The following is a 27,564-nucleotide window of genomic DNA, read 5'->3' on the forward strand; positions in this document are numbered from 1 at the left end:
GATGAAAAAATTTAAAAAGACTCAACTTTCAAAGGGATTAATTTGTATGTGACACATAACAACTTGTAGAACTTTCCTTCAAAAAGTGATTTAGGCTGAAAAGCAGTAGAAATATGTTTTCTACATCTCAGACGCATTCTGTCCTGGATTGTTGAGCGAACCTGTAAGGCAGCAAGCATAAAGGCAGCCAGCCTTGCCAGCCTCTCAGCTATTGGGTCTTTGGACAGAAGGCTGGCTGGCCGGGCTCTGGGTCTGATCTAAGCTGGCTCTTTTCCTGTTCTTGTCCTCAGGCTGGGATCATTACAGACGCAAAGCTGAAGGATCTGACACCGCCCATGCCTGTGATGTTCATCAAAGCCATTCCTGCAGATAAGCAGGACCACCGCAGTGTCTATCCTTGTCCTGTGTACAAGACTTGTCAGCGGGGACCCACCTACGTGTGGACTTTCAACCTGAAGACTAAGGAGAAACCATCGAAGTGGGTGCTAGCTGGAGTTGCTTTGCTTCTCCAGACTTAGCTTTCTGCAGAACCACTGAGACAACAAGGCTGAGCTGGAGGCTGCCCAGAAGGACAAGTGGGTGAGGGGAGACATAAACATGAAGATAAGGAATCATACGTACTCACAATGCTGTAGAATTCTTGCAGGGAACCTGGAGAGAAGTGCCTATAGTAAGGTGGTGCTGGAAGAGTATAGACCCAGGAACTAGGGGAGAAGCATTCCATAACACTGCACCTTTCCTAATAAAGTGACTGACTCTTCAAGTGTGTCTGGTCCCAGCTTTGAGAGTGACCGAGTCATAAACGATCCTAAGACCAAGAGAAACAAACCACAAACGCTTGAGCCCTCATGCTGGTAAACTCTGTGCTCTAGCTCCCAGCTACTCCATGGATTAGCCACATCAACACCACCCCCGAGTTAGTCTGCATTTTGACAAGCTGAAAATGATATGAGGTGAAAGGATATGAATGCACGCTATGGTCTGGGAGACAGTACTCTGGATGTGGGATTACCAAACTTTTTCTGCAAAGGGCCAGACAGCAAATAGTTTAGGCTTTGCAGGGCCTGTGTCTGTTGCAGTGACTCAGCGCTGCCACTATAGCCTCAAAGTAGCCACAACACATAAATAAATGGGTGTGGCTGGGCTGCAGTAAAACGTATTTGCAAAAACAGATGGTGGGCCATATTTTGCTGATCATGGCTCGAGGATAAGGGAAGTACACACATGATATTTATCCTTCATTAATTCACACATGCCTTCAATCAGTTAATCAATCTCCTGAGAACACAACTGTGAGCAAGGTAGGTTGCCGCCTTGTACCTGTATCATCCTTCAGATCATTTAAGAGGGATCCGTGGAGAAACCCTTCCCCTAAAGCTTTTTAACCTAACAATTTTCTAGATTTTTCTCGGTGGAACAAATTTTCCCCGGAACCCCAAAGAGTTCCACAGTTCCTGTAAAGAGCTCTTAGAGGGAGGTCTGTTTGCTAAGAAGAGTCCAGGAGGGCCCAGTACTCCTTCCAGAATCCTTAATCCCATATATCCCTTACAACTTCCAATGCTGCCGGTCCAGGGAACACATTTGAAGAACTGCGATCTAAAACATAAAATCCCAACACTCTATTGAATACAAGATCAAATGCTAATTCCTCCATGATTTTCCTACTTTCTGGCCTGTGGCTCCTATACCCCCTAGCAAGGGGCTTCCTCCTCACCTCCATGCCATAAGACAGTTAACAAATTCCTCTGGAACCCAGGAATTCCAATCTGACTTTTGTCTCTCATCAGCCTGTAACATACTTGCCATGGTTTGCCAACAACCTGCGGTTCCATGCCTACATATTAATCTGTTTGCAAGGACACAGCTCTGCCCTCATGAGCCTCATCCTTCCTGGTCCTCAGAAGAGTAAAATAAGAGTGGGCAAGAAGGACGTCTGGGTTGCTCAGTCAGTGAAGCGTCTGTCTTGAGCTCCGGTCATGATTTCGGGGTCCTGGGATCGAGTCCCGCACTGGGCTCTGTGCTCAGTCTCCACCTTCTCCTGCTCATTCCCTCTCTCAAATAAATAAAATTAAAAAAAGGGGGGGGGGCAGACAAGACAGAAGGAAGGTGGAAACCACTCTGAAAGCAGGACACTGTGGGGCATGTGATTTTCAAGAAAGGACAGGTGGGCAGGTTAGGTACACGTCACACCTGACACAACTGAAAGTAGGTCAATACTACTGACCGCTTCCTAATATCTACTGACAAAATGAGATAATGAAGATCATGTTAGGGACGCCTGGATGGCTCAGTTGGGTGAAGTGCCTGCCTTCCGCTCAGGTCCTGACCCGGGGGTCCTGGTCCCTCATCCGGTTCCTTGTTCAGGTGGGGAGGGAGCCTGCTTCTCCCTCTGCCCCTCCCCCCCTTCTCTCTCTCTCACACTCTCTTTCAAATAAATTAATCCCCTCACACACACAAAAAGAAAGACACCAGGGATGATACACTTACCTGAAAGAATGCCCAGCACTAACCGAGCTCTCACACCTGGACACCAGGTTAGCAACTTCCTGACTCTTCAACTGAGTGATAAACTCGGTGAGTACGGGATGATCAGGAAGGAGCTCAACCACCATTTAGAGTCTTCTATGGGAAAATGCACTTTGAGTTACAGTTAAAACACAGTGACGCTATAGACACAAATAAGACAGGGAGCGACTTTAAGAAGTTTATTTATAAAACGAGGGACATTTGAAGTTAATTTTGCACCCATCTGACAACACGTGCAAGCTCTCTGGCCCTGTCCACTGCCCCTACTGTAACAGGAGACCTGCTCTAGGACCCCCATCCCCAAAGTGCTGACCTGAGGCCCCTCCCAAGAGCAGCAACTGTAGCTGATCCAGTTAAACACTCCCCAGACAGCACTTGTAAAACAGGAACTCCAAGTGATACGTTTTTCTCCCCAAGGGGTTCAAAACAAGAGATGAGCTGAAAGATGAAGATTGTTCTTTCTCCTGATGCAGAAGAAATTAAGCCAACACAAAAGCCAACCCAGAGGCCAACATGTCCTTCCAGTCCAAAGCCGTGTTCAGGTAATTCTCTAATCCATGAAAAAGAGAGAGAGAGAGAGAGAGAGAGAGAACAGGGCTGGTCTTTAAGAGATGCAATTTCTCCAGATGGCACAAAGTATTTTTAAACGGCCCAGGGCCAGAACTGGGCTATGGGAGCCTGCCTACGGAAAGGGCTTCTTTCCTAAATGGGATCTTTGATGTTTATCAAGGCTCGAGCTCCAGCTGAAACTCTTCCCGCAGCGGGAACACTTATACGGTTTCTCCCCTGTGTGAACTCTCTGATGCCGATTAAAGTTTGATCTCTGAATAAAACTCTTCTCACAGATGGGACATTTATAGGGTTTCTCCCCTGTGTGGATCTTCTCATGATGACGCAATCCTGAGAAGTCGCTAAAGCCTTTCCCACAGTAATCACATTTACAAGGCTTCTCTCCTGTGTGGATCCTCTGATGCTTCACAAAGTCTGAACTCCGCAGAAAGGCTTTTTTGCAGGTGGGGCACTGAAAGTATGTCTCTCCGGTGTGAGTTCTTTGGTGAAAAACAAGCTGAGAATTCCTGTAAAACGTTTTCCCACACTCCCTGCAGGTGGGGAGTTTCTGGGCCATGGGGGCCCTTGGCTGCCCTTTCGGAGAGGCCTCTCTCTTCTCCTCCAGCCACAACAGGGACAGTTCTTCTGGATGGGGATTGGCCAAATGCTGTTTCCCAGAATTCCTTCCTTGGGGCGAGAGCTGGCCCACTGGCCCCTCACCTTGAAGATTTTCCAGAGCCTCGGGGAGACTGTCCCCTTCTCCAAAGCATCTCGGTTCATCCTCACTGAGGAGGCCACTCAAGGAAGCCTGCGAAGGTGCCTCTCCTGACACTTGGCAGGAGACGTCGGAAGTTTCCTGGCCCCTACAATTTTCCAAATTCAGGTTCTCTTTGTCATTCTCCTGCCTGTCTCCTGGAAGAAAGAAAGAAGATTTGAAATTGTTCAATGTGCACACTCCACCAACTGAGCCAGCCAGGCGACCCCAGCAGTGTGCATTTGAGGCCCAAGAAAAACAAGTGTATTATATAAGGGTGTTACTTTGAAAAATGAGTCATTTTTTTTCTGCTTATACATAAAACATTAAGTTTGATCACTAAAAACAATTTGGAGAGAAAAACAGAAAGAAAACCAAATCAACCTCAATCAAACCACTCAGAGGTGGCAACCACGATTATACTTCTCCTATGGTGTCTGTTCAAACTATACATATGTATGTATGTGAATGTTTTATTTTTTCTTTACATAATTGATACCATACTGTCTACACAGTTCCACACTTGACTTTGTGGCATTTAAATTGTAAATGGCCAGATTTATGAATTCCACATGGATTCTCCCATTTACAGGTAACGTAAAACTTAGGAAATCCATTACAATGTCACTTTACTGTGGCTTTAATGCACAGAGAGGCTGTCGCATTGAAGTGGACCCTTGGCCTGGGCCTGAATGCAGCATCCATCCACCTGTGCCTCATTAACTCGAGTTAACAGTTGAAATGTCGTTCTTCTCATAACGTAAGTTTTTGGTTATTACCACTACATGATACAAATAGTAAAGGCTTTTATTTTGGTGGCTGAATTTGTTTCCAACTTTTATAAATTACTTTCTTCCCACAGATCTAAGGTCTTCAAATTATCTGCTAGAGACCCCAGGAATCTGCTAATGAGGGAGATCTTGACTTGTTAATTCACAGAGTCTTACAACACATTCCTCTCAAATGACAAAGGCACTGTTGTCTTTAGAGAAGTCTTTATAAATATCATTTTAAAGCTGAATAATGGTCCATCATGGAGATGTCACCATAAACATACAATACTAAGCATACGATTTACTGAAGGAATTCTCCTACTGTGGAAACTGAAGTTGTGTGCTGTGTTTTTGTTACTATAGATAATGCTGCGATTTTTCTTCATACATGTCGGCCCACATTTCTGACCACTCCAGGTTCCTTGAAGTGTTGCTACCCTGTTACCTGGCCTGAATGCTGTTTCTGAGGCTCGTGATGCTGAATGGTGAATCCATCTCCAGAAGGACCATCCCCTGGAGTGAGCACCTGGGCTGAGCGAAGCAGACTGTTCCATACTTAAGTCCTGAATATTTCTAAAATATTGGCCATTGAGAGCAGTGCAAAGAAATAGTTTTTCACTGTTAGAAAGGGGTTAATTCCTTAGTTAATAAGGGATGCATTTTTTTTTCACATCTATGAGCTATTTTTCCTAAGACTGCTGTCCATTTTTTTTATTGGGAAAGTCATTTTTTCTTATTAACCTGCACTAACTCTATATTAAGAAAAATAATCATTTACCCAACATGTTAATAAACAATGTTTTTCACCAATTTGGTACCTTAATTTTGCTTGGGGTTACTTATGTATAAATGTAAGTCATGGGGGCAGGTATTTTTAAAAATACTCCAGTCTACTATGATCTTTTCCTTAACAGTTTTCTTCTGTGGCTTTTTTTTTTTTTGTATATTTTTTATTGGAGTTCGATTTGTTAACATACAGTATAACACCCAGTGCTCATCCTGTCAAGTGCCCCTCCTCAGTGCCTGTCACCCAGTCACCCCTTCCCCCCACCCACCTTCCCTTCCACCACCCCTTGTTCGTTTCTCAGAGTTAGGAGTCTCTCATGTTTTGTCTCCCTCTCTGATATTTCCCACTCATTTTCTCTCCTTTCCCCTATAGTCCCTTTCATTATTTTTTATATTCTCCATATGAATGAGACCATATAATATTTGTCCTTCTCCAATTGACTTACTTCACTCAGCATAATACCCTCCAGTTCCATCCATACTGAAGAAAATGGTGGGTATTCGTCGTTTCCATATCTGTGGCTTTTATACTGATAAAATATTCCCCACCCCAGATGAGGATCAAATATTCACTCCCTTCCTTATTATGATTTTCATATTTCATATCTTTTTCATCAAATTTAAACTGATTCTTTAAGAGTACTGCTCTGTGAAGAACCCTCCTCCCATGCATGGGCCTGCGCTGCCTCTTCCTCCATCACATGCTAAACCCTCATATAGACCAGCATCTCTTCTGAGACTCCCTTTTGTGTTCCATCCGTCTGTGGGCCTATTTTTATATCAGTATCCCATCATTTTAATGACTTTGACTTTCTTTCTTTTTTTTTAAGATTTTATTTATTTATTCATGAGACACACAGAGAGAGGCAGAGATATAGGCAGAGGGAGAAGCAGGCTCCATGCAGGGAGCCCGATGTGAGACATGATCCCGGGACTCCAGGATCACACTCTAGGCCAAAGGCAGGCACTAAACTGCTGAGCCACCCAGGGATCCTTGACTTTGACTTTCTAAAATGACAGATTCTTTTTTTTTTTAACCCAGGCTCCACGCCCAACATGGGGCTCGAACTCAGGACCCAGAGATTGGGTGGCATGTTCCACTGACTGAACCAGCTAGACTCAAGTAAGACTCTCAACATTTACAGATCTAATGCTGATGAAACATTCTTCCAAGACTCTTGTATTCTTGCAGTATTCTTCCAGACAAGTAATAATGATTCATTTCCCCCAATTTATTTTTTTTATTAATACCTTGGACTTTTGATCAGCAGTGAGTACGTGGCTTCTTGAGGTTTATTCCCCTGCTGACCTGCTTTAACTATAAGCTAGTCTTCCATATGGCCAAACAAACAGTATACCTGTGCTCTCCTGATGCTTTTGCCCCCTTGATATGAGTCCAGGTCTGGCAGGCCGGCTAACTGTTGTGTCTTTTTTTTTTTTTTAAGATTTTATTTATTTATTCATGAGAGACAGAGAGAGAAGCAGAGACAGAGAAGCAGGCTCCATGCAGGGAGCCCGATGCGGGACTCCATCCCGGGACTCGATCCCAGGACTCCAGGACCACGCTCTGGGCAGAAGGCAGGCACCAAATGGCCAAGCCACCCAGGCATCACTAACTTGTTGTGTCTTTAAGACAGGACCAGTCCTTTCTGGTCCTGTTACTTGTTCCCCCAGGAGTCCAGGGCACATCCCTGTACCCCTGGCTCTGGCATCAACTTTCCACAGGGTTCCTCACACACTCCCTTCCAATCCAGCCTGGACATGCCTACTTCCCTGGCCTCTCTTCCCATATATCCTCTCTTTCAAGAACCAAGAGTAGCATTTCTTTGCTCTATGAAAGCAGACTAGCTTTATAGACTATCCACAGTCTCTTTCAGGGTAAGATCTAATGGGACCATGCTGGCAGGTGGATTGAAGGAGGAGGGGGAAAAAAAAAGAATGAGTAGGGATATGTGAACTATATATCACAAATAAAATCCCACTGCAGAGGAGCATATGAGAAATCTCTGTACCTTCCACTCAATTTCCCTATGAACCTGTAACTGCTCTGGAAAAGAAAATCTAGTAAAACAAAAATCCTACTGCAACAACCACTAAAGCAGTGTTTTCAAACTTTTTTGTCTGCCACCCACTGTAAGAAATATGTTTATACTGAAATACAGAACATACACACATATTTGGAACAAAAATTTCCTGAAATGCTACCTATCCTGACATCTGATAGTGTCTATCTGCATTCTGGCATTTTCTACAGTCTTATCATTGCAATTTTTTAAATGCTGGTTGCAACCTAGAAGAGGATTTCACAATACACTGGCCATGAAACGCAGTTTGAAAAATATTGCTCCAAAGGAATCCTTGTGAAATAGTAGTACAATAAACACATCGGTTAGAATTAAAAATCGTCTGTTTCATTTGATGCTTGCTGTTTCTGTAGCATATCAGCAAAGGAACATAATTAATTTGATCCCACTGGAGAGAAAGAATGACTTGTCATAAAATTGTCATCCCTGGTCCTTTTCTTCTTCTAATTCTAGGATCTTTTGTCTACGGAGAAGGGTGTGTTGTGGGATGGAGTGTGCAGGTATGCATGACAGGTAGGTGTTACATAACTGCAATGTTTTAAACAGAGTGCCACGAACAAAGGGTGATTGCTATGTTACAACAGAACAAAGTCACACATTTCTTCCTCTAGGATCTTAAAATACAAGGTTTATAGGAAGTGTTTGTCACCACTGCTGTCTAGTGCATGTTAAGTGCTTAGAGATTAATTAAACATGTTTTTCTTTTTAAACATGTTTGTCTTAATTAATCTTCATTTCACTCCTACCAGAATAAAGAAAGAAGAAAAACACAAGAGTCAGGAAGGGCAGTAACTGCTGCCTTTTTCACATCACCTTTTTGTTCAACTCATACCTGGATTAGTATCAATCTATCCTAACCTTAACTCGCTCTGAGAAAGCAAGCTGTCATGGCACACAACACTGCAGGCAGCAGGTCCAATGTGTGGTCTGTGTTCCACGATGACTTAGTATGAATCAATGGCCCCACACCAGACGTGAGGAGACTCAACCTCAGCATTCTCACTGGACCAACCAGATCACGGCCAATCACAGACAAGGGCACAAACCTCTGTTCCTAGTACATCCCCTGCCACCTCCAATTCAATGACAGGAGGTCAGAAATGGCTCAGACCCAACGAAAGATTGCTCACCTATGAGGGTGGGTCTTGGGATCTTCTCGCTGACATGAAGGTGCAATCCTGCCAGTTCTTCCCCATACTCTGCGGAATTAGTCAGATCAGACTTGGAACTGGAAATGCCTAGCAGAGAGAGAGAATAGGAAGATGAATGGGGAGAACTGGGGACCAAGCTGTGTCTTTCAAAGGTGCAACTTGACTGTGACGGGGAAAGATGAAGGATCTGGAGATCCCTCAAAACACTTATGTTAAGAGGTGTCTGCCTTCCACACCACCTGGCAGGCTGGTGCAAGGCTCTTGAATGAGTCCCCCCAAAGGTTGGCTGAGACAGCGCAGGTTAGCGGCCCAGAGCATGGACTCAGTAGGACACACTGAGTTGTCGTAACTCAGCACTTACAAGCTACGTAACAGTGAGCACATGGTTTGACCTGACACTCACTTTGATCATCTCTAACACGGGAAAACCATCATATATCTTGTAGATTTAGGGAGTTACCACATGGAATGCACCCATAACAGTTCGAGGCACACGAAATCCTTCCAATACAAGGAAGCTCTCACTAAACATGCCCAATGCCCTCCCCTTCATCCAGGGAACTTCAAGTGGAGCAGCTACCTCTAGAGGGACACAGGAAATGTTTAATGTAAATTAAACAGACAGACATCAGACAAATGCACGCCCTCACCTCCTGAGACCATTTTCCCATAGGTCTCCAGCATGAGATCCCAGTACTGCTCCTTCTGAGTGGAATCCAGGTGCCTCCACTGTTCCTAGAAAGCACACAATACCATCACTCCACTGCAGGTTTGTGAGCCAGCCTTCCCCACCTAGAGGGAACTGGAGCAAAACAGTAATGTGCCCTAGAAGCCTGGTCATCAGAAGATCTAAGGAAGGGTGCCTGGGTGGCTCAGCCAGTTAAGCATCTGCATTCGGCTTGGATCATGATCTCAAGGTCCTGAGATTGAGTCCACATGCACTCCCTGCTCAGCAGGGCGTCTGCTTCTTCCTCTGTCCCTCCCTACTGGTTGTGCTCTCACTTGCTTGCTCTCAAATAAATAAAAATCTTTAAAAAAAAGACAACAATCTAAGGAATCTTGGGAGGTGGCTCACCAGAAGAGGCCAAGGGGAAAGCTATAGCCTCCTCGTCACTATTTCTTGCCCTCATTAGAAAACATTTAGGTTTAAGTTCTGGATTATTTTCATTTGCACATATTTAAGAGTGAAGGACACAGAGGCCTTTTCTACACTGTATTTTTTTTTTTAACTCAGTGCTTATAATAGAGATCTTTGAATGGTAGGAGCCTGATAGTCCCAATATCTCATTAAAATCTGGAAATTCAAGAGGGAAAAAAAATTAAAAGGGAATTTGTTGGAAATGCAAATGCAAATCAGCAAAAAGGTGGGAAGAACCCACAGGGAAGCTAGCTGCATTGTCTGACACAGATCAGTGGGCTCAGAGCAGATGCTGCCCCCCATGCACATTTGGAAATCCCCCAACAGTTCTGAGTTTAAGGTCTAACATTAGCCCACTTTTCCTCCCACTGAATAGAAAATCAATGGGTTCTCTGGAGCAAGGTATGCCTCAATGATCCCCAAAACATGCCCTTCTTTTCCTAGGAAACTAGGAACACTGCCTAACTGGAGTCTCCTCCAGTAAATTCAAATCCCGATCTTTCTACTGAGGTGCTGACTAGACTCAGTCTGTGCAGCAGTGTAATTAATAAATAGCCCAGTCCTTGGAGTCAGACACACAGGGTTTCAGGTCCCAGCCCTGCCACTGCTACCTGTGTGATCTTAAGCAAGTTATGTAACCTTTCTGAGTCTCCATCCTCACCTGATCATAGTACAAAACTCAAAACTGAACACATCATGCAAGCGTCACTTGTTTTCATAGCACGTACACATGCACAAGTATCTAAGAGCTGCCTCTACTAGCATGTGAGCTACATGAGAAAAGGACTCTCCACTGTACTTTCTCAGTCCCCAGGGCAATGCTCAAGACAGAGTAAGCACCAGATACGTTGTTTGGGGGAAACAAAGCCCTTGGCAAATAACTCCTCAGAAAGTGATATTTATTACTATTATTATCTTACAAGTGGTCTACAGGTCTCCTAGACTCCCCACTAAGGGGTTTGAGGAGGGAATTAAGGGGTTCTGTGCACTTTTAGGAACCTCAAAGTCAATAGCCATCCATTATTATCATGAATAGACAGCTATGAGGAGCAAAACTAAGACGAGAATGAGATCCTCTTCTGACACATGGTACACTGAGGGAAACCATTCTCCATCCTAAATCAAGCCTGCCCCACTGCACATCAAAGAGAAGCAGAAAGACCTGAGAAAGAATAAAGATACCAAAAAGTCTGCAATGAGCAAATACTAAGCAAAAATTTTTAAAAGCTAGATGGCTTGGATTTTTTTTTAGGATAAATATGTGAAAAGCAGGGATGCCTGGGTGTCTCAATCAGTTAAGCATCTAACTGTTGATTTCAGCTCAGGCCATGATCTCAAGGTGTGAGATCAGGTCCCACATAGGGTTCTGTGCTCTGCAGGAAGTCTGGTTGAGATTCTTTGTCCCTCTTCTCCCCACCCCGCTCATGCTCTAGCTCTTTCTCTCTCGCTGTAAAGTAAGTAAAATCTTTAAAAAAAAAAATGTGAAAAGTGACTTAAATAGATTTCACCATATACTTAAGTATTAACTATAACTACACTTTTAATTTGAATTTTAATTTAGAACTTTTGATTGTTAAAGAAATTCCTTGAGTTGTGAGCTTATTTTGTTAATCTGTGAGTGAAGTGATTTTAACAACCTTCTGAAAATAACCAGTTTGAGCAAACACTGCTGAATACGGGATCCCTCGGTCTTTTTGATCAGACAACATGGACCGCACCGCAGAGTAACAGGCATGCCCAGCACAGTGACTGCTCGGCTGCCTGGCCTGCTGGACACACGGCCAGTTCTGTAGGCACCAGAATAGGAGCTCCCAAGGACGGTACAAGTCAACCAAGAGTGCAGCTACCAAAATCCCCAAGCGCCACTATCAGCTCATTCAAAACTCTGAAAAGATGCTTCTGGAGGGCTCTCAACAGCATACCTCCACATGAAGCCACCTCACTCAAGGAACTGCCTGCCAAGAAGCTAGGGATTCATGAATAAACACCTACACAAGACACAACTGCATCCATCTTGCCTTTTTCTCATTTTTATATTAAGAAAGGGGGAAAAAAATCTCAGTTCCTATTCTGGAAGGACAGAAGCATAGAATTTAATGAAAAAGCAATCCAGATTTTGTGTGAAGACAGCACCACCTTGTGGGTCTGTGAAACACTGCACAACTGACTTGCCCAAGTTTGCACTATTCCTCTCCAGGTTGAAAACACAGGAATGTGAGTAAATATGTCCCCGAATCTTGGTGAGGCTCTAACTCAGTCATGGGTTCTAACAATGAAGAAGCACTGTGTAGGGATGCTACTTCATTATTCTGGCATTATTCACGAGGCTCCTAACTTATAAAAGAGATCAGAGGACATGATTACATCTATTTCAATATCACCTTCAATTAACAAAGCATCCATTAAATATCATGGTCCTTCTGATGCAAACTGCTTTTGTTACAGTTCAGAGCAGGGATACTGGGATTAGATAGGAATGACCTTTGTTTGGATTGAGTGGCTATCAGTTGTCTGTGCAATATAGGGAAACACACGCACAGTACCCAGAGCAAGTCATAGTAAATGTTTTGTACAGTCAATGCTTAATTCTCCTAGTTAAAACACAGTTCATAAATTGTATATGCCTTTCATATGGATACTCTGTTCATAAATTGTATATGCCTTTCATACGGATACTCTGTACTTTCTACAGAAGCAACAATAAGCCTCCATGTCTGCTTGAAATATTTCACAGAATACCCAAATCCTTTGACTACAAAACTCCCTACCTAACAGTTTGGTTGCCAGGTATCTGGAAAGTAGGAAGACAGGTACCCTTGAGTCATTAAAAAGATCTGTGCCTCTCCTGGACACGCCTGTCCCTCTCCTCAGGGCAAACTGTAAAGTCGGTATCCTGGTTCCTACCCTTCTCTGCCTGGGAAGCTGAGGCTCAGACCTGGCTTGAGCATCACATCAAACACCAACTACTTACTGGCTTCCCTCCCTTTACCTTCACTCTAAAGTACCTCAGGAGGCAAGTCCCAAGAAGGCTTCCCCAAAGGTTTGAAACATGCTGTGCTCAAGGTATACAGGTTCGTTCCAGAAAAACTTTATTTTTAATCAAACGCAACTTTTCAGAATTGTTAACTACATGTTCAAAATAAACCTGTTCCAAACTTGTTTACAGCAAAGATGGGAGTAACAGAGACCAGATTTACCTTCTCGTCTCAAGCAACTGAAAAATAGGACAAAATACATGACACAATGGTTTGCAGTCATCACCTAAGAGGCAGAACAAAGCAGAGATCCCTCAAAGTGAGGAAACAAATGAGGTGAGCCCTGCCACTGCCCACAAACCTGCTGCCTGGAGAGAGCACCCCAAGAAGCACAAGCAGGGGAGCCAGGTGGAGTCAGGCAGCCCCTTCCCCCTTAAGCTGGCAGAAGGAGCTCAGAGTTTGGGGAGGTGAAGGCAGTTATAGTTAACAGGGCAGAAGACCAGAGTCTTCTAAACAGAGAGAGAGCTCCAGAGATGTGCAGAGGGTCCCCCACAAGTCTGAGAAAGATCCCACAAAAGCAGCAGAGGAAATAGAGCTTGCATAGTGCTAAAAACAGTTATTTTCCACCAGCCAGAGTAGAAACTCTTGTACATCAAGCAGCAACAGGTAGAAGACACACAAGGGTATTGCCTCAGTAGTGGGAGAAATTCATCTAGACTAAAGGCTGCGCTGGTGCCATAACACAAACTATGTCCAAGTAACTCAACCATATGCCAGAGCGAAGCCCAACAACATTTATAGGAATGTCAAAATACCCAGCACCCAACAAGGTAAAATTCACAAAGTCCAAGATCCAATCAAAGGTTGCTGGGTATACATAAAAAGTAGCAGGAAAACATCTCAAAATGAGATCAAACCATCAAAACTGATTCAGAAATGATACAGGTGATAGATGAGTAGACAAGGACATTAATACAGATGGTACAGCCATACCCTACATGTTCAAGAAAGTGTAGGAAAGACTGAGACAACCTCAAGAGAGCTAACATATATCTGCACGTTATCATTATATACAGCCCGTGGAGATGTTATTCTCAAAGTCCACAAAGAAGAGGAGAAGGAAGGGAGACAGAAAACTGTCGGAGAAATACTGGCCAAAATTTCCCAAATCTGTTGGAAACCATGTACCCACAGATCCAAGAATCCCAAAGAATCCCAAGCAAGAAACATGAAGAAAATGACTCCAAGGTCCATCATAGTCCAACGGTTAAAAACCACTGAAAAAACGTGAAAAGCAAGAAAAATACAATACATGCAGAAGAACAAAGGTAAGAGCAGAGATGGCATGATTCTGTGTTACGTAAGATTCTGGAAAATGCAAACTAACAAATGTAAAAGAAAGCAACTTGTGGTGGCCTCAGGATCTCAAGATCGGGGAAGGAGTGAGGGACCACAAAAGGGCAAAAGAAAACCATTGGGCATAACAAGTATGTTTATCATCCTGACTGTGGCTGTGGTTTCACACGTGTGTGTCTGTGTCAGAGAATTACCAAATTGTACACTCGAAATACGTGTAGTTTACTGTTTGTCAATTAGGCTTCCATAATGGTGGAATTAGGTGGCTGGAGGAGGCCACCTGCCCCACATTAGACAGAACCATTCAAAAGCTCAGATGGACTCCTATGGGCGAGGCCTAGACCAGGAAATGAAACAGAGCCTTTTCTCAGCATAACCCGAAAAACAGGAAAAGGAGAAACAAGAGGGCACTTCTTCTAGGACCCAGATCCATCATTGAGATGATTACTCAACATTCTGCCCCAGGGGAAATTGCGAGACTCAGGGTTCATTCTGTGGGTACTGTTCTTGTCCCTGCAAGGCTGTCCTCTCTACTCTGCTTTTTTTTTTTTTTTAAAAAAGATTTTATTTATTTATTCATGAGAGACATACAGAGAGAGAGGCAGAGACACAGGCAGAGGGAGAAGCAGGCTCCCTGGAGGGAGCCTGACATGGGACTCAATCCCCAGTCTCCAGGATCAGGCCCTAGCTGAAGGCAGCTCTAAACCGCTGAGCCACCTGGGCTGCCCTCTACTCTGCTTCTAAGGACGCACCCCTTCCATCCTCCCAACTACCAACACCCTCCAGCCCAGGTCTGGGGTGAGAGAGGCAGGGTGGGAAATCAGCTCACCGGAGATGCTGCTTGGAGAAAGGAGGCTCCGAAGTCCTGGTCTCTGATGAGCCTTTCCTCGGGTGGGGCAGGAGGTGGGGCAGCAGCCATCACTGAAGTGAGGAACAGAGTTTGAAGACTCTAGAAGTCATTGCAAACCACCCCCAGAGGGTACAGATGAAAATCGTCACAAATGAGAACTGACCTGATGCCTGTCCCACCATCCATGATGTCAAGACTCGTATTTACCTACCTCTCTAACAAATTCCAACTCCCCCCAACCTTCCAAATAGTCTTGTCCGTATTTTCCTCCTCCCTTCTTTCCCCTGCCTCAGAACCAAAATTCAATTGGTCTGGCCCAGTCATAAAGGAGATTCACAGACTGAATCTCCACATCAGAGGGATTCAGTAGGTCCACCATGTTTCCAAACTTTCCAGAGATACTGTCATCTGAGCAGTGTGTCATTTTCAACTCACTCTTAGGCCTACAAACCATAGTCCCCAAAATTCCCCGAGAGAGTACGGCACATGACAAGTAACTGGCCCTCACCTAATTCTTGTTCCACGTCACACTCCTCTTTCACAGTATGGCCTGGTGGCTCCAGAGGCCTGCAGGTCGAGTCATGAAGTCCCAGCTCTGGAGGCATCACTTCAAGATGGCGCTCCATTCCCCCCACGTGGCAGCTTGCAGATTCCATCTTCTCTGATAAGATTTCCTGTCCTAGAACCTGGATGCTGATCTAGAGACCACATATGACGAATTACAGAAAGATTCAGACTGAGGAGCTCTAAAAGAAACAAAGCTAATGCTCCATAGCATATAAGAAGGCAGTCCTTAGGGACATGGAGCAGGGAAATAGAAAACCAGCAGGAACCTGTGAGGAAAACCTCCTAAGAGATGTAGAACGGCTGAGGCCTGAATCAGGCCTGGGAGGCCCTGAACATGCCATTAATCATGTGTTTCTACAGGATAATCTCCGTCAATTAAAATTCAAACTTCTTAAACATGTTAGTATAAAGATGGAATGGATAAGAGACTTTATCTTCTATCTGCAATGATGAGAAAGCATTAAGTCAGAGAGTCTTAGAACTCAGTGAGCTATGTGGATATACTGATGTGGTATAATAAGAAACAGGTATTTGGTCTTTGTCCCAGGTTCCTGGAATTGCCTCAGGGACAGGAGTGACAGGACAACTTCCATTATTCATAGTGAGCCCCCTTAGGGGCTCATTGAGTTTAGGCTAGGAGGGTGACACTCAGTGGGCCCCAGACAGTTCAGGAGAGAGGCTGGTCATCAGAGGAACCATTCAGGTCATCAGAGGACTGAACATGCAGCCCCAACCCTCAACCTCTGAGGAAGAGAGAAGAGCTGGAGATTTTCAATCACCGATGGCCAATGGTTGATCTAGCATGCCTAAGTAATGAAACCTCCATAAAATCCCTTCAAGTATGGGGTTCGGAGAGCTTCTGAGTAGGTGACCACACAGAAGTGCTGGGAGGATGGTGTGCCCCGACATGCCATGAAAGTCCTATGCCATCTCTATGTCCTCCTTTTGACTGTTCCTGAAACATGCCCTTCATCATAAACCAGTAAGTATAAGTGGTTTTTGCTTCAAGTTCTATGAGCCATTCTAGTAAATTAACAAACCTGAGGAGGGGGTGGTGGGAACCTCCAAATGTACAGCCAGTCAGTTTTAAGCACATCTGGCCTGTGTGACTGAAATGGGAGCAGTCTTGTGTGGCTGACCTTTATCCTACTGGGTCTGCCGACCCCAGAATATCAGTGTCAGATTTGAAATGAACTTTAAGACACCTAACTGGTATCGGTAAATTGGAGAATCGACTGTTAGTGTGGAAAATCACATGCACTGAGAAGTCAGAAAAAAGACAGCCCACCTGGTAAGACCCCAGAGGAGCCCTGCGCACCACTGGCAGTTATACCCTCCACTTACCCATTGCCACAGTCTCCGGGGGTCTCCCCTCAAGCTCTCCACAAGGGTCACTGCCTCCTCTCCGCTGCCTGGACACTGTTTCCGCACCCACATCTGGATCTCCCCGGGCAAGATGGTCAGGAACTGCTCCAACATGAGGATCTCTAGGATCTGCTCCTTTGTGTGAACCTCTGGCTGCAGCCACTGAAAACAGAGTTTCCGAAGTTGTCGCAGGGTCTCGTGGGGCCCAGACATCACCTGGTAACGAAACTGCCTGAAGAGCTGGCGTGCAGTCTCGGGGTTAGAGAGCTCCCCTCGAGGAGTGGCATCTGGTCCAGAGAATGGGGAGTCCTCGGCCTTTGCCAGTGGCGGCGGCAGCAGGAGCAAGGCCTGTCCCAGCTCGACAGGCATCATCCGGCTTGGCAAGTCCTTCTTGGTGAAGTGTTTCCGGGATGGAGCTGTCTCTGGGGAGGACCAAGTCTTCACTGAGGTTCTCACAGGTACATTAGAGAGGGAATGAAAGCCAGTACTGGAGAGAGGAGAGGGACACGTTATCAATAAGAACAAATGCACATGACCCACCTGAGAAAGATCATAAACTTGAAGCCACCATGCAAATAGCTCATACTGTATCTAAACCGGCATCCTCACGCTAACTGCTTTACAACACTCTCTCTCTCTCGTTCTTCAAACACGCAACCAAGTAGAAAAATAAAATGCATCAGTGGAAGCATTTTCACTAACTGGCTTACAAGCAAATGGCTCTTCTGCACAACACTTCCTTACCTGCATATGGAAGTCTATAGACTAGAAAGTAAAGCTGAACAAAGATATCATAGCCTAGAAATAAAAGCTAACGTTGAAATAATCTGATGCTTCCATAATAAATAGGAGGTTAAAGAGAACAAATTAATTTTTCCCCAAAAGGTGCAATGAAATTTCTAGGTAACCTCTTTTGAGTGCCACATGGAAAACTGGACTATTTGGAGAGCACCTGGGTGGCTCAGTTGGTTAAGCGTCTGCCTTCAGCTCAGGTCATGATCTCAGGGTCCTGGGATTGAGTCCCGTATCTGGCTCCCTGCTCAGTGGCGAGCCTGCTTCTCCCTCTCTCTCTGTTGCTCCCCCTGCTTGTGCACTCTCCCTGTTTCAAATAAATAAAATCTTTTTTAAAAAATTATACATAAAAAAGAAAACTGGACTATTTGGGAATTTAGGAAAAACTTGTCACAACTGAAAGTTTCAACCCTCGGCTTACAGAAGACTTAGAACAAAGAGTGACTACCTCAGAAACATTCCTATGGCCTTGAACTAAGTGAGCACTATTTTACAGTGACTGGTATAAAAATTTAGAAGACAGGGATCCCTGGGTGGCGCAGCGGTTTGGCGCCTGCCTTTGGCCCAGGGCGCGATCCTGGAGACCCGGGATCGAATCCCACATCGGGCTCCCGGTGCATGGAGCCTGCTTCTCCCTCTGCCTCTCTCTCTCTCTCTCTGTGACTATCATAAATAAATAAAAATTAAAAAAAAATTTAGAAGACAGTAACTAAGTGAAAAGAAATATTAAATGACAGTTAGTATTTAGAAATGTTTATTGTACTATCATACATGTACTATTTATAATTAACTTTTTTTTAAGATTTTATTTATTCATGAGAGACACAGAGAGAGAGAGAGAAGCAAAGACACAGGCAGAGGGAGAAGCAGGCTCCAGGCAGGGAACCTGATGTGGGACTCCATCCCAGGACTCCAGGATCACGCCCTGAGCCGAAGGCAGGCACTAAACCTCTGAGCCACCCAGGGATCCCCTAATTAACTTTCTTGAATATGATCCTAATAGTGGATCACTGGGTCCATCCTTGAATGTTATTAAAGAGCTACAAACAGATCATCATTTCTCCAGGACACTAACTGTAACAATAAAAACAAAATGAGGAAGCAAACAAACCCGATCACTTAATCTGTCTGGCTTAATCAGAGATGGTATAACACTCCAGCTTTTAAAAGTTGCTTTTCTGAGGGCAGGGGGGAATAGGGTCACTGGGTGACAGGCATTAAGGAGGGCATGTGACATAATGAGCACTGAGTGTTATATGCAACTGATGGATCACTGACCTCTATCTCTGAAACTAGTAATATAGTATATGTTAATTAATTGAATTTAAATTTAAAAAATGAAAAAGAAAAAGAAAAAGAAGTTACTTTTTCCGGGCACCTAGGTGGCTCAGTAGTTAAGCATCCAACTCTTGGTTTTGCCTCAGGTCACGATCTCAGGGTCATAAGATGGAGCCCTGCATTGGCCTCTGTGCTCAGTATGGAGTCAACTTGGGATTCTCTCTCCTTCTTCCTCTGCTCCTCCCCCCACTTGCTCACACATGCTCCCTCTCTCTAATAAATACATGATTAATAAACAAAAGCTGATTTTTCCCTAAGGTATAATAAGGAATGTCTTCATCCTTAGCACTTCAAACAATTTATCCTGTATCAGAAAATCATTTAAAATTTTAAAAAGGACACCTGGGTGACTCACTTGGTTAAGCATCTGCCTTCAGCTCAGGTCATGACCCTAGGGTCCTGGGATTGAGTCCCTCTTCAGGCTCCCTACTCAGCCTACTCCTCCCTGTGCCCTTCCCCCACTGCTTGTGCTCTGTCTATATATATATAATAAATAAATAAACAAAAAAATTTTTTTTTAAAGAAGAAGAAAACATGGGATGCCTCGGTAGCTCAGTGGTTGAGCATCTGCCTTTGGCTCAGGGCGTGACCTTGGGGTCCTGGGATCAAGTCCCATATCAGGCTCTCCACAGGGAGCCTGCTTCTCCCTCTGCCTGTGTCTCTGCCTCTATCTCTCATTAAAAAAAAAAAAAAAAAAAAAAGAAAGAAAGAAAGAAAGAAAGAGAAAGAAAGAAAGAAAGAAAGAAAGAAAGAAAGAAAGAAAGAAAGAAAGAAAAAAATCTTAAAAAAAAAAAAAAAAGGTTTCAAGCAAAATGGAAAGTCTGTGTGGGGTTTCCCTGTAAGCCCAGGGCTGGACTGCACATGGGCATGGTGAAACTATGCAAAAACACACTTGCTACAGGGTTAAGAGCAAAAGAAATATAAAATGCTAATCAGTGATGAGAAATATTGGATTTTTTGACCATTGAGAAAGGAGACCTCACTAATACACAAAGCATCCTGAGATACCAGAAAGGCCACATGTCAGGAGTAAAGACCACACCCTAGAGTAAGACCTACTCTAAACCTGCCCTAAGAGAGCCTAAAGCCAAGCCTCAACAAGATCGACAGAGGAAACCCAGCCTATTGGTCTAGTGTGATCAAGTTAGAAGGCCTCAGGATACACTTCGGGCTTTCTAGAGATCTGTCCTAACAAGGTATAAAACCAAGCTAATTCCAGTCAAAGATGATGTGTCAGTAACTCAATTACCTGCTAGAACAAAACTCAATACTCTTCAGAGAGAGATAACAGAATCCTTAGCATCTACGATGTGCCATCCACAATGTCCTATTGGACATTGAAAGATGTTTTTACTGGATGTGGAAATCTGGATTAATGATTCCACAACATGATATTAAACAACGAATAGGTCAATCAAGAAATCAAAGAGGAGGGACGCTTGGGTGGCTCAGCGGTTAAGCATCTGCCTTCAGCTCAGGGCATGATCCCTGTCCCAGGATCGAGTCCCACATCAGGCTCCCTGCATATGAAACCTGCTTTTCCCTCTGCCTGTGTCTCTGCCTCTCTCTGTGTGTCTCTCATAAATAAATAAATTAATAAATTAATTAATTAATTAAAAAAATAGAAATCTGAGAGGAAATAAATACATGGAGATAAATGAAAATAATACAATGGATCCAAATCTTTGGGATGTAGAAAAGCAGTTCTTAAGAAGGAAGTTAGAGCAATACAGTCCTACTTAAAAAACAAAAATCTCAACTAAACAACCTAACCTTACCTAAAGGAGCTAGAAAAAGAACAAAACCCAAAACCAGTAGAAGAAAGGAAATAGTAAAGATTAGAGCAGAAATAAATGAAATGGAGGGACACCTGGGTGGTTCAGCAGTTGAGCATCTGCCTTCCGCTCAGGGCATGACCCAGGGGTCCTGAATCAAGTCCCACATCAGGCTCTCTTCAGGGAGCCCGCTTCTCCCTCTGCCCGTGTCTCTGCCTCTCTGTCTCTCTCATGAATAAATAAATAAACGAAATCTTAAAAAAAAAAAAAAAGGAAAGAAATAAAATGGAAACTAAAAAAAACCAATAATATAGATCAATGAAACCGGGAGTTGGTCCTTTGAAAAAAAATCAACAAAATTGATACACCTTAGGGTGCCTGGGTGGCTCAATCAGCTATACACCCAACTCTTGGTTTCAACTCAGGTCAAGGTCTAAAGGGCCCTGAGCTCCAGCCCTGCATTGGGCTCCATACTCAGGGGGGAGTCTGCTGGAGATTCTCTCCCTCTATCCTTCCCCCACTTATACCCATGTGCTCTCTAAAATAAATAAATCTTTTTTAAAAATTGATAAACCTTTAACCAGATTCATTAAAAAGAGACAGAGAGGCAACCCAAACAAAATCAGAAATGAAAGAAGAAAAGTAACAACTCAAATCACAGAAACACAAAAGATTACAAAAGAATATTATGAACAATTATATACCAACAAACTAGACAACCTAGGGGGGAAAATGGATAAATTCCTAGAAACATACAACCTTTTAAAGCTGATTCAAAAATAGAAAATTTGAATGAACCAATTACTAGTAATGAAATTAGTAATCAAAACACTCCCAACAAACAAAAGTCCAGTTATCAAATGGCTTCACAGGCAAATTTTAGCAAACATTTAAAAAAGAGTTGATAACTATTCTTTTCAAACTATTCCAAAACATGGAAGAGGAAAACTTTCAAGATTCTACAATACCAGCACTATCCTAATACTAAAATCACAGAGACACAAAAAAAGAAAACTACAGGCCATTATCTCTGATAAACATTGATGCAAAAACCCTCAACAAGGTATTTGCAAACCAAATTCAACAATATATTAAAAAAATCATTCACCTCAATTCATAAAACAATGTAACACATCACATTTAGCAAGGAAAAAACCCCATATGATCATCACAATAGATGCAGAAAAAGCATCCAACAGAATGCATCCATTCATGATAAAAATTCTCAACAAAGCAGACTTAGAGAGAACACACATTTTTTTTTTTTTAAAAAAGCCATATATGAAAACCCTGAATCTAACATCATACTCAGTGGAAAAAAACTAAAAGCTTTTCCTTTAAGATCAGGAATAAGACGAGGATGTCCATTCACCACTTTTATTCAACATAGTACTAGAAGTCTTAGCTGTACTCACCAGACAAGAAAAAGAAACAAACAGCATTCAGACTGGTAAGGAAGAAGTAAAACTGTCACTATTCGTAGATGACATAACAGTATACACAGAAAACCCTAAGTCTCCATCAAAAAAATGATTAGAACTGTTAAATGAGTTCAATAAGATTGCAGGATACAAAATTAACATATAGAAAACTGTTATGTTTCTATACACTAATAATGAAATAGCAGAAAGACAAATTAAGAAAATAATCCCATTTACAATTGCGTGTAAAAGAATAAAATACCTAGGAATAAATTTAACCAAGGGGGTGAAAGACCTATACTCTGAAAACTAGAAGACATTTTTGAAAGAAACTGAAGACAACACAAATGGAAAGCCATATCATGCTCATGGACTGAAAGAATATGTTTGAAAAGCCCATACTACCCAAAGCAAACTACAGATTCAACATAATCCCTATGGAAATAATAATAGTAACTTCCACCCAACTAAAATAATTATTTTTTTATTTTTTAAAAATTTTTTTTCAACTAAAATAATTCTAAAATGTGCATGGACCCACAAAAGACAACAAATGACCAAAGCCAATCTTTGAGAAAGAACACAACTAGAGGTATCTCTGTCCCAGGATTTTAAGATCTACTACAAAGTTATAGCAATTAAAACAGTATGGTACTAGGATGCCTGGTGGCTCAGCGATTTAGCATCTGCCTTCAGCTCAGGTGTGATCTCAGGGCCCGGGATCAAGTCCCACATCTGGACTTGCAGGGAGCCTGCTTCTCTCTCTGCCTGTGTCTCTGCCTCTTTCTCTGTGTCTCTCATGAACGAATAAATAAAATCTTAAAAAAAAAAAACAAAAAACACCTGTATGGTACTGACATGAAAATAGACATACAGATCAATGGAACACAACAGAGAGCCTAAAAATAAACCCACATCTATGTGGTTAATTCATCTACAACAAAAGAGGCAAGAATATACCATGGGGAAAAGACGGTCTTTTCAGTAAATGGTGCTAAGAAAACTGGACAGCTACATACAAAAGAATGAAACTGGACCACTTTCTCATACCATGCTCAACATTTAGCTGAAAATAGATTAAAGACCTAAATGTGAGACCCAAAACCATAAAACTCCTAAAGGAAAACACAGACAGCAATCTCTTGGACACCCTTAGCAACATATTTATAGATATATCTTCTCAGGCAAAGGAAATAAAAGCAAAAATAAGCCACTGGGACTACACCAAAAAAGACAATGTGATAGACTAATAATCATATCAGTAATCACATTAAATGTAAATGGATTAAACACTGAATTATAAAATAAAGATTGCCAGATTTAGAAATGGCCCAACCATACGGTGTCTACAAGAGATATTTAATACATAAAGATGCAGATAGTTTAGAAACAAAACAATGGGGAAAAGATACCCTATGCAAACAGCAAGCATACAAAACCTGGTATGGTTTTATTAGTATCTAGGCAAGAGACTTCAAGAAAAAAAGAAAAAGGAACATTTCATTATGATAAATGGGTCCAATCATTTAGAACACAAAACCCTAAAAGTATATACACCTAGTATCAGGTCTAAAGGGACAAATCCTCATAGTTGATACAATGAGAAGACCAAAACAAACAAACAAACAAACAAAATCAGTAAGGCTACAGAAAATCTGAACACTATAAACCAACTCAATCTAACAGACATTCAGACAACAACCACAGAATACACATTCATTTCAAGGTCATATGAAACATTCACCAGAGCAGATCATATGCATAAATAAATTTCAAAAGACTAGAATCCCAAAGAATGTATGCTCTGACCACAGTGCAATGAAATTAGAAACCAGTAAGACATCTAGATGCCAATATATGTATTAAATAACTAATACAACGTACGGCCAAAGAAAAAAATCATAGTGGACACTAAAATGTTTTGCCTTTTTTTAAAAGATTTTATTTATTTATTTGAGAGAGCACAAGCAGAGAGTGGCAGGGGGAGACGGAGGAGTAGAGGGAGAAGCAGACTCCCCACTGAGCAGGGAGCCAGATGTGGGGCTAGATCCCAGAATCCTGGGATCCCGATCTGAGCAGAAGGCAGACACTTAACCAACTGAGCCACCCAGGCACCACAAAATTAAAATGTTTTCATATTCATAGTGAAAACACATTATCAAAATGTATAGGTGATCACTAAAGCTCTAGAGAAAAAAATGTAGTTTTGAATAAATATGTTAAAAAATTGAACAAGGGGCACCTGGGGGACTCAGTCAAGTGTCCTACTCTTTTTTTTTTAAGATTTTTATTTATTAAAAAAATAATTTTTATGTATTTATTTGAGAGAGAGGGAGAGAAAATGAACGGGAGGAGGGATAGAGGGAGAGGGAGAAGCAGACTCCCCACTAGCAGGGAGCCCCACGTGGGGCTCAATCCCAGGACCCTGAGATCATGACCTGAGCCCAAGGTACACATTTAACTGACTGAACTACTGGGTGCCCCAAGTGTCCTACTCTTGATCTCAGGATTGTGAGTTCAAACCCCGAGTTGCTGGGCACAGAGTCTACTTTAAAAATTTTTTTAAATAAGGTGCGTGGGTGGTGAAGTCGGTTAGGCAGCCAACTCTTGGTTTCAGCTTAGGTGGTGATTTCGGAGTCCTAGGACCAGGTCCTGCTTTTGGCTTTATGCGCTTAGCACAAGGTCTGCCTGGGGTTCTCTCCCCCTCTCCCTCTCTCCCTCATGCTCTAAGATAAATAAATAAAACTTTAATAAATTTAAAATAAATAAAAATCTTTCATTATCTAAATCAATTTTCCTGAGTTTCAAATAACAAGTAGAAAGATTTCAGATAGCAGGAGACAGATGGGTAGACTTACTCAAATGTTTTTGCTTCCTGAACTAAGAGAGCAGTTCAGGTAACATTTAGGGAAAATTATAAATCATATAAAATACTTAAATCTGCTTTCAGTAATTCCACCCAAACAAAATGCTAAGAAAAACGTCTCAAGGGGATCCCTGGGTGGCTCAGCAGTTTGGCGCCTGCCTTTGGCCCAGGGCATGATCCTGGAGTCCCAGGATCGAGTCCCATGTCAGGCTCTTTGCATGGAGCCTGCTTCTCCCTCTGCCTATGTCTCTGCGTGTGTGTGCCTCTCATGAATAAATAAAATCTTTTTAAAATAATAAATAAATAAATAAATAAATAAATAAATAAATAAATAAATAAAGCAAGACCCAATGTATTAACCAGAGTTCTTCAGAAAAACAGAACAAAATATATGAATATTCTGAATATTCTCATGAATTAATGAATAAAATCTTTTTAAAAAAAGTCTCAATTATTCCCCAATTACTTTACAGAGGGTATAGTTTAGAGTCCATGATTTCATGAGTATCTGCTCCTACTATGAAAAAAACATTTCAAGTGATCCCCAATGTGTAGTTGTGATTAAAACTGTGACAGGGACACCCGGGTGGCTCAGTGGTTGAGCGTATGCCTTTGGCTCAGGGCATGATCGCGGGGTCCCAGGATCGAGTCCCACATCGGGCTCCCCGCAGGGAGTCTGCTTCGCCCTCTGCCTCTCTCTGTGTGTCTCTCATGCATAAATAAAATCTTTTTTTTTATTTTTATTTATTATTTATGATAGTCACACAGAGAGAGAGAGAGAGGCAGAGACACAGGCAGAGGGAGAAGCAGGCTCCATGCACCGGGAGCCCGACGTGGGATTCGATCCCTGGTCTCCGGGATTGCGCCCTGGGCCAAAGGCAGGCGCCAAACCGCTGCGCCACCCTGGGATCTCAGATAAATAAAATCTTAAAAAAAAAAAAAAATTAAAAAAAATAAAACTATAACAAATAGGGGCTCCTGGGTGACTTAGTCGGTGAGGCATCTGCCTTTGGCCCACGTTGTGATCCCAGGGTCGTGGGATGGAGCCCTGAGTTGGGCTCCCTAGGCAGGATCCCTGCTCAGCGGGGATCCTGCTTCTCCCTCTTACCCCTGCTCATGCTTTCTCCCTCTCGCTATCTTTCTCTCTCTCAAATGAATAAATAAAATCTTTAATTAAAAATCTTAAAAGAATAAAACTATAACAAACGAGAGTGAACTCAACATGCACCCTCAGGTAAGCATACTTACTATACATATGCATACGAGTAGCTCTTTGTTGTGTACATACTACTGACAAACACTCTTTCCTTAAGCAAACTTTCGCCAGGCTCCCACAGAGGCCTGGCCTTTTGGCCCTTCTAGTCCCGTTTTAGCAAGAATCCTGGCTGACTGAGTCCAGTTTAGGGAAAGTCCGTCACCTCTGATTAGCTGGCCAAATGCTACAGCAACCATGGTATCTGACCAGCCCGGATATCTGATCAAATGCTTTCTCACCCAGGCCTGCCTTCAGAGGGGAAAAAAAAAACAAAAAAAAACAAAAAAAACCCAGTCCAGTGGGTTCAGGGTTCTTCCCTCTACCCGTGATGTCAATTTCCATCCACGGCCCCTCCCGCCCGGCCCGGCCCCCGGGCTCCCCCGCTAGCATTCTCCACTCCTTGTTGCAGACCGCAGCCCCCAAACCGCTCCCTGCCCCTGCAAAACCGCGTCGCAGCAGCCCCGCCCCCGAAGACACTCCTGCCTTACCGTCTCCAAGGAGCGTCTGAGTAGTTATTGCTCCAGCACTACGTGTCAGCTCCATATTAGGCCCTGCTCATGCCATTTCTAGTCCTCACGATGCCCCTGCAAGGCAAGCATCATCGTGGACCCATTAGGAGGCCCCCTGGCTCACAAGGGGCGGCCGCGCGAGAACCCAGGTTGCTCCAAGCGAGGCCTGCGCTCCGGGAAGGCGAGCTGCCAACTTTGGGGGGCTTGGGGGAGCGGGCCCGTGGGGCTGTCGCACTCGCCGAGGTGGGGCGCTCCCGGCACTGTGCGCCCCGGAGGCCGGGGCAGCGCTCCCCACCCGGGCATCCTCCACCCGCGCACCCCGGGGAGAGACGCTCCGCGCATCGGCCCACGGAGGGCCTTCTCCGTCCCAGCGTTTCGCGGAAGGCGGAGGACGCGGCCGGCCTCGGGGCGGGTCCAGGGGCGTGCGTGCCCGGGGAGTCCGGCGGGGTCCTCAGGCTCCGGGCCGCGGAGCCGGGTCGAGGGGCTGGAGGGGCCCCGCTGCCCCTCCTCCGCACCCGCCGCGTCCCCGCGCCCCCGGAGACCGTGGGTGGCGCGTCCTCCAGCCCCGCCGCCGCTCCCCGGGGGCCGGCCGAGCCCCGAGCAAACGCGGGCCCCGCCAAGCTCGACCCCGGGCGGCCGCAGCCAGACCCGCCCAGCCCGGGCGCGCTCACCTCGGCCCGCGGCGCCGGCTCCGGAGGCACTTCCGGGAGGGGGGGAGCTGCGCGCGCCGGCGG

The 27,564-nt window shown here is 43.8% G+C and overlaps 2 protein-coding genes and 1 long non-coding RNA gene across 7 annotated transcripts in view; 2 read left to right on the forward strand and 1 right to left on the reverse strand.

The window, feature by feature from the left end:
• DNAH9 (dynein axonemal heavy chain 9) overlaps positions 1–1,296 on the forward strand; it is a 330,059-nt gene extending 328,763 nt beyond the window's left edge. The window contains exon 69 of the mRNA XM_038536892.1: positions 291–1,296. Within this exon, the coding sequence (XP_038392820.1) occupies positions 291–518 (228 nt within the window). The 3' untranslated portion in view covers positions 519–1,296. The remainder of the gene's footprint in view (positions 1–290) is intronic.
• A 1,145-nt stretch (positions 1,297–2,441) lies between these two features.
• On the forward strand, positions 2,442–14,274 carry LOC111095894. Of its 2 annotated transcripts, XR_005359516.1 has the most exons (5): positions 2,442–4,589; positions 4,966–5,120; positions 6,431–7,985; positions 12,928–13,072; positions 13,813–14,274. It is a non-coding gene; the product is annotated as an uncharacterized LOC111095894 (long non-coding RNA). The 2 variants fall into 2 exon arrangements; XR_005359515.1 differs by having other exon boundaries at positions 2,442–5,120.
• ZNF18 (zinc finger protein 18) lies at positions 2,691–27,564 on the reverse strand. 4 transcript variants are annotated; one of them, XM_038536896.1, is made up of 8 exons: positions 27,502–27,564; positions 26,810–26,905; positions 16,854–17,361; positions 15,451–15,640; positions 14,922–15,013; positions 9,274–9,352; positions 8,603–8,710; positions 2,691–3,987 (listed from the first exon to the last, which is right to left on the reverse strand). In XM_038536896.1, the coding sequence occupies exons 3-8, from the start codon at positions 17,244–17,246 to the stop codon at positions 3,209–3,211; spliced, it is 1,641 nt and encodes a 546-aa protein (XP_038392824.1). In that variant the 5' UTR covers positions 17,247–17,361; positions 26,810–26,905; positions 27,502–27,564; the 3' UTR covers positions 2,691–3,208. The 4 variants fall into 4 exon arrangements, with proteins under 4 accessions (XP_038392824.1, XP_038392821.1, XP_038392822.1 ...); XM_038536893.1 differs by having other exon boundaries at positions 9,274–9,358; positions 27,502–27,563; XM_038536894.1 differs by lacking the exon at positions 27,502–27,564 and adding an exon at positions 27,149–27,275 and having other exon boundaries at positions 9,274–9,358.

This window comes from Canis lupus, chromosome 5 (genome assembly GCF_011100685.1).
Source record: "Canis lupus familiaris isolate Mischka breed German Shepherd chromosome 5, alternate assembly UU_Cfam_GSD_1.0, whole genome shotgun sequence".
Taxonomy (NCBI): Eukaryota; Metazoa; Chordata; class Mammalia; order Carnivora; family Canidae; genus Canis; species Canis lupus.

Bases quoted from the DNA above. Each gene is read 5' to 3' on its own strand.
- ZNF18 (XM_038536893.1), bottom strand. From the start codon at position 17,246: ATGATGCCTGTCGAGCTGGGACAGGCCTTGCTCCTGCTGCCGCCGCCA. The intron at 8,711-9,273 runs GTGAGGGCGTGC...TCTCTCTGCTAG, and splicing joins TGGGAAAATGGTCTCAGGAG to GCATTTCCAGTTCCAAGTCT. The intron at 3,988-8,602 runs GTGAGCAATCTT...TCTTTCTTCCAG, and splicing joins CCCAAGACCCACCCTCATAG to GAGACAGGCAGGAGAATGAC.